Source organism: Littorina saxatilis, linkage group LG1 (genome assembly GCF_037325665.1).
Source record: "Littorina saxatilis isolate snail1 linkage group LG1, US_GU_Lsax_2.0, whole genome shotgun sequence".
NCBI classification, from domain to species: Eukaryota; Metazoa; Mollusca; class Gastropoda; order Littorinimorpha; family Littorinidae; genus Littorina; species Littorina saxatilis.
In genome coordinates, this window is record NC_090245.1 from 25512353 (window position 1) to 25519020 (window position 6668).

Genomic DNA, 6668 nt, shown 5'->3' on the forward strand with positions numbered 1-6668 from the left:
ATTTTAACCAGAAGTACCCGGAAGAAGTGATTTACGTTGGGACGAACGGTGAGCATTACAAAGACATTCTCGCCAACCCAAATTTCCAGTCGACGATTCCCAGCTGGGGCAATCAAACCTATTTCAAACTTTTCAACGACGCGTGGAAGATGCTGATGAAACCAACCCAACGTGTCCAGGAAAGAGTGACCCAGTTCCTAGATAGCATTCACTTCTGGAACAGGACAAAACCCTTAGTCGGCGTGCACGTGCGAATGGGGAAAAACCCTTCCAACCCTCGAGAAAGCGTGGTGATCAACACTGTCGATAACTTGGGGGCTATTTGGGCATTTCTACAAGAGTTCGTCCAGAACGGCAGCCACGTTTTCATGGCCACGGACAGTGCAGAAGTCCGAAATTTGTCCCGGACCAAATTTGGCCCTGCCCATCACGATACAGGGGGGAGCATTTTGCACGTGGCCAAGCAGAGGCGCGAACAAAAAGCGTGTCAAGGGTTCGAAGACGCCATTTTGGATCAGCTGCTTCTGACTTACTGCGATGTACTCATCACTAGCAGGAGTGGCTTCAGCACACGAGCGTCGTACATGCGCGGGTCGTACGAAAATGTGTTCCTCTTTAACAAAGGGAAAATCTGGCCTCTCTATGGGACACCCTACAAGAGAAAAGATAATAAGCTTGCTCGAAAGCTACCCAGAAAACCAAAGACAAAAGGAAACACAACAAACAAAGAAACGGACAGACAGATAAACAGAAAGAGAAACAAACAAAGAAGCATACGCGGAGATCAGGAAACAAAGAGACAAAGAGGCAAAAACACAGATAAAGAAACAATTTGAGAAAGAGGTCGACAGAAAAAGACGATTTTTACTCATCAAGACAAGGACAGCACAAACTCCTCAAAGTGTTCGTCTATGAAGACTTATTCAGGGCCACAATTAAAAAGTATAAACCAAAAAAAACAAAGAAAAAGCAAAAGCTGCAAACCATCAAGTGAAAAGGAAAGGGAAAGCATCAACGGGAACGCAGAGCTATTTCTTCTGCTTTCTGATTGATTCTGATTGACTTCTCTATATATATACGACTAGTGTCTGTCTGTCTGTCTGTCTGTCTGTCTGTCTGTTCGCGATGCACGGCCAAAGTTCTCGGTGGATCTTTTTCAAATTTGGACACCGTATTCAGCTACACCCCGGACACAACCTCATCGATGAGATATTTAAACACGTGCTCTCAGCGCGCAGCGCTGTGCGCGCTGAACCGAGTTTTTTTGTTTTGTTGTTGTCGGGATCCACTACCAGTAACTCTCATTATCTTCTCCCGTGTTTTCAGCCGCGATTATCTCCCTTCCTCCGTGTGGCGTCAATCCATATTCCCGTTACTACGTTACTATTTTTAGAAGGTCACTGCACGTTACTATTTTTAGAAGGTCTCCAGTGTTTTGCGCGTTTATCTCCTTTCCTTCGTGCGCCGGCGAAGCCGGCGTACACCCGACAGAGCCGGGTTCTGCCGGGTCCCAGGCGCAGCCTGGTATTCGGCTCTACTTCTTCCCGGCGAAGCCGGTACCCGGCGAAGCGGGTAATCATCTAGTTTATATATATATACGACTAGTGTCTGTCTGTCTGTCTGTCTGTCTGTCTGTCTGTCTGTTCGCGATGCACGGCCAAAGTTCTCGGTGGATCTTTTTCAAATTTGGACACCGTATTCAGCTACACCCCGGACACAACCTCATCGATGAGATATTTCAACACGTGCTCTCAGCGCGCAGCGCTGTGCGCGCTGAAACGATTTTTTGTTGTTGTTGTTGTTGTTGTCGGGATCCGCTACCAGTAACTCTTCATTATCTTCTCCAGTGTTTTCAGCCGCGATTATCTCCCTTCCTCCGTGTGGCGTCAATCCATATTCCCGTTACTACGTTACTATTTTTAGAAGGTCACTGCACGTTACTCTTTGTAGAAGGTCTATAGTGTTTTGCGCGTTTATCTCTTTTCCTTCGTGCGCCGGCTAAGCCGGCGTACACCCGGCAAAGCCGGGTCCCAGGCGCAGCCTGGTATTCGGCTCTACTTCTTCCCGGCGAAGCCGGTACCCGGCGAAGCGGGTAATCATCTAGTCTATATATATTTACGACTAGTGTCTGTGTGTCTGTTCGCGATGCACGGCCAAAGTTCTCGGTGGATCTTTTTTAAATTTGGACACCGTATTCAGCTACACCCCGGGCACAACCTCATCGATGAGATATTTCAACACGTGCTCTCAGCGCGCAGCGCTGTGCGCGCTGAACCGATTTTTTTTTGTTGTTGTCGGGATCCACTACCAGTAACTCTTCCTTATCTTCTCCAGTGTTTTCAGCCGCGAATATCTCCTTTCCTCCGTGTGGCAAAGCCGGGTCCCAGTCTCTACTTCTTCCCGGCGAAGCGGGTAATCATCTAGTTGTCAATGTATTCCTTAAAAAGGCTTCACATGCTTCACACTTGTGTCCTTGTCTTGATAAGTAAAAATCTCTTTTGGTTTTTAACAAAAAGGGGAACAAATCGACAAGCCAGCAATTGAACAAAAAACTAACGAGAGCAGGAAATTAGTTACAGACGCATTGAAACCTATTTAGCAAGGTGAAAGACCATCCTATTAGCGAAGGCTGTCTGGAATAAAAATAAAAATAAAATAAAAAAAAAGCATCGATACGTGCTGTGAATGTAGGGTACCGTTCACTGCTTTCGTCCCATGTCGCTTTCGCATTTCAAGCAGCTGTGGCACAGTCTCCTGCATTCATTTAGGTGTGTGTGGTTTGTTTTTTGGGGGAGGGAGGGGACCTTTCTGCTACGTCTTTTGCTCCTTTTTATATTACAAGTTTTGTTTCACTTTCGTGTGTTTTTAGCTCTGCTGCTGTTTTTACATTGACTGTGTGTGTGTGTGTGTGTGTGTGTGTGTGTGTGTGTGTGTGTGTGTGTGTGTGTGTGTGTGTGTGTGTGTGTGTGTGTGTGTGTTTGTGTGTGTTTGTGAGACTATTTCATAAGTAGACAGACCCCAATTCACTTGGTTATCTGGCAAACTTTTCAAATGTCAAGTACTTCTTCCCAAGGGGTCATGTACGTAACCGCCACTTTGCTGAGAGTACCTCAAAAATCGATCCGACAAAAACCTTACGAATTAACCAATTAACAAATCGGCAAAAATCCAGAATAGAACAAACTCAACCATACTACATGCCGAACGAATGTCAAATCAATTGTCTATCTAAAATAGGGTATTCTGTATGGCTGCCTGGCGTATTGTCTTTTGTTACGCCATCCCGATTGATGCAGGTCTCAACCGTATTGATGGTCACTAGCGGGAGATTTATGCGTCTATTTTGAGAGGTTCAACGATATAGCGCAGTAATTTTTCAGTGATCAAATGTATGTTTTGAAACTTTAAGGACCATATGCAAGAGGCACTTTATGTACCATTTTGGAATACTATGTAAGTATTTATCCCCGAGTACGCTAGTACAAGGGTCCAGCAGACTTTAATTGTGTGTGTGTGTGTCTCGACTTAACAGCTTATTGCTGGGAAACTACTGGGCGCAGTTCGTTCAAAAGTTGATACACTAACTTGATAATAGGTCCGATTGATCGTATTAAAACTTCATAATGTTACCTGGGACCTAAATGCGAAATAAACCACAAAAAAACGACTTGGCGGCGGGGGGAATTCGCGGAGCCACAGCCAGCCAGGCAGTCTCATAGAACAGCCGAACGCGTCACACATTGACGAGAAATATAGCGTCATAAAAAGATGACGTCACGGTCAAAAGTTTTTGACGTCTTTTTCTCTCGCGCGGTGTGTGTGTGTGTTCATTTTGTGCACATGTGTTAGTGTTACTGTGTGTGTGTGTGTGTGTGTGTGTGTGTGTGTGTGTGTGTGTGTGTGTGTGTGTGTGTGTGTGTGTGTGTGTGCGTGCGCGTGCATGAGTCTGTACTCGTGTGTGTGTGTGTGTGTGTGTGTGTGTGTGTGTGTGTGTGTGTGTGTGTGTGTATACGAGAGAGAGATAGAGAGGAAGAGAGAGAGGGAGTGAGGGAGAGAGAGTGTGTGTGTGAGTGTGTGTGTGTGTGTGTGTGTGTGTGTGTGTGTGTGTGTGTGTGTGTGTGTGTGTGTGTGTGTGTGTGAATGTGTGTGTGTGCATTTTCACTGTGATCAAATTACAAATAAAAGAGAAAGGCCAGTCACCACGCACATCCTCGGCTCGCATGCAATGTATTTATATAGCAAAGGGAATGCCTGTAATTCACACAGATCAATCACTTGGTCTTAAACGTGCACAAGACAAAAACTTTCATACTGGGGGAGCGAGCCAATCTGAAGAGTATTCGGGTCCATTTCGAGCGTTTTTTATTCAGATTTCAAGAACAAGTTTCTGAACTCATCATAGGTTTGTGGCTTGCATTAGAATTCATGATTTCGCGTGCATAAAGACACAGGATTGAACATAACAAGACGTAGTGGGGCTCGTATGTTGCAGACGCACTCATAAATCATTCACATCTTGCAACAAACATCATACTTTGTGGTATTGTTCCTTATAATTATTTAAGGGATTTCAGATACAGAGCCACTTCAGAAATCGTTTTTTTTTTTGTCTTTGATAGGGAATAAAAGGCTGCATTTACAGCAGACGAAATTCGTACCAAAAGCGCTCAGCAGTAAATATTCCCAACTCAGCAAATGTAAAATTCAATGGTTTACTATGCACCAGAAGTTGTCTGCTGATAACACATGCATGACATAAATACTCTTATGGGTATTTTTGTGTTCTGGTATTTAATTTGATCGTTTTTAGAATTTTATATATCCGCAGCATGAAAATTCAAGATGGCGGCCTCCGCAACATTGCGTGTTTTGATTTGAGCGAAAGCAACGTTTCTGAAGGTAAGTTTTCAAGAATACGCATCCATTCACCAATGTCACATCATTTTACTGTTTAATTCTCCCCTGGGGTCTGTTATTCATCGGGTGAAGCGCTGAAATGCAGAGTAATCTTGCAATAGCTCATCAAGCTGGATTGTGATGCTGATAGATCTAGATCTATCTGTTGATTACAAGTAAGGAAATCATGATCGCCACGCTGGTGATTTTAAACAGATTAAACGAACTTTGAATAAAAGGCGAGGAGAAAGAGATTGTTCATGGTATGATAAATGATTAGTCCTGCCTACGTTAAGGACTTCCATAAGGTGGGGAGGGGTAGAGTCAAAAACTGAGTGAGGGTAGGCCAGATAGTAGGATGACCAGCTGGAGATAAAAACACTCCACTCCCCATGTCTTTACAGTGTTGTGATCAAACTTTCAAAGACGGTAGGTAACAGACAAAAGCATACAGTGTATGCTAATCAAATGAGATAAGTGGTTTTGAAAAATGAAGAGGTACCGCTCTTTGAGTTTTACAATTTTGGTTTGTTGCTTGTTTCTCATCCTTTTGCTTATTTTAAGTGGACCGTGCATTGGTGTGAATTTTATTTTTACAGGATATATACAAGAGTTACACCACATGCCGGTTCCTGGGAACAAGCGTTCTGCATTTATTCCGGTGCCACAGAAGGGAGCCGATTTCACTAGTACTACTGTATCAAGGTTTGTCACCTAATACATCTTAACAGTAAGATTTTTTTATTTGTATTAATTGGAACATGTTTGCACATCATTTGTAAGCGACCTCTGTGAATTTGATTTGATTGGTTTAACGTACGAACCCTCACTATGGTCAACATTCTGTTAGCGACTGTTTGAAGCGAATAAATGTAGCGGTCAGAAAGATTCCAGAATCAGTTGGGTCACTGGAAACTGTGTTTGTTTGTTTTTTTAACCTGAAACAGTAAGAATTATACGAATTCATGAAATACAATTTTCTTTCATTTTGGTCTGTTGTGTGAAGACTTGCTAACCCGGCTTTGACCGACTCTCTGAGATAGTAAACATTATTCAAATACATTCAAATAAAAATGTCACTTTTCATCTTTTGTGTGAAGGGTACCACAGGCTGATTTCCTGCACCATGGATGTAGAGGAGGCCAGACAGTCTGCTTCTCATTCCAGCTGTGTTGCGTTTTTTCTGCTCGTGAAGTGTATCGTCACATTGCCAAAGCCATTAGCCAAGAGAAGTCACCCTGTCTGCCCATTTTGCATAGCCTTACAGGCTGTGACACTATGTCGTTCTTCAATGGTATTGGGGAATCAGAAGGCTTGGGAAGTATGGCAAGCATTTGAAGACGTCACTCAAACTTTCTTCAGGTTGTCTGCTCCTCTTTGTAAGCTGAGTACCACTGACAGGGCAGCACAAGAGCTTTTTGGTGTACATTTGTAGGACAAAACCAGCAACGTACTGGGTGTAAACAGTGCTAGACGGTACCTCGTCAGTAAAAAGAGCTGCCAAATTGACCATAATCCCCTTACAAGTGAGGTGCTGCTGCAGGACATGAGATTGAGAAGAGCCATCTACCTATTAGACTTCCAAACTCTGTGGGCTGGCAGTTCAAGGCTGGAAAGTGGGAGTCATTCTGGACGAGCTTTCAAGAGGTATCCAGCGTGTGCCGAGAACTCATGAGGTGTGCCTGCAAGAAGAGCTGTACAACAAAACGCTGCAAATGCTGCTAAGAAGGACTGCAGAGCACAGCTCTCTGCAAATGTGCTTGCATGCCTGT

The 6668-nt window shown here is 43.9% G+C and overlaps 2 protein-coding genes across 3 annotated transcripts in view; one reads left to right on the plus strand and one right to left on the minus strand.

Annotated features, from left to right (window-relative positions):
- Window positions 1-945, plus strand: part of LOC138965406 (uncharacterized) — a 4860-nt gene extending 3915 nt beyond the window's left edge. For both annotated transcript variants that reach the window (XM_070337555.1, XM_070337562.1), the window contains one exon: window positions 1-945. This exon is cut by the window's left edge and continues 391 nt beyond it. In XM_070337555.1, the coding sequence (XP_070193656.1) occupies window positions 1-836 (836 nt within the window). In that variant the 3' untranslated portion in view covers window positions 837-945.
- LOC138965511 (uncharacterized) overlaps window positions 1-6371 on the minus strand; it is a 422657-nt gene extending 416286 nt beyond the window's left edge. Inside the window, exon 1 of the mRNA XM_070337704.1 lies at window positions 4470-6371. Within this exon, the coding sequence (XP_070193805.1) occupies window positions 4470-4509 (40 nt within the window). The 5' untranslated portion in view covers window positions 4510-6371. The remainder of the gene's footprint in view (window positions 1-4469) is intronic.
- Between the last annotated feature and the right edge of the window lie 297 nt (window positions 6372-6668).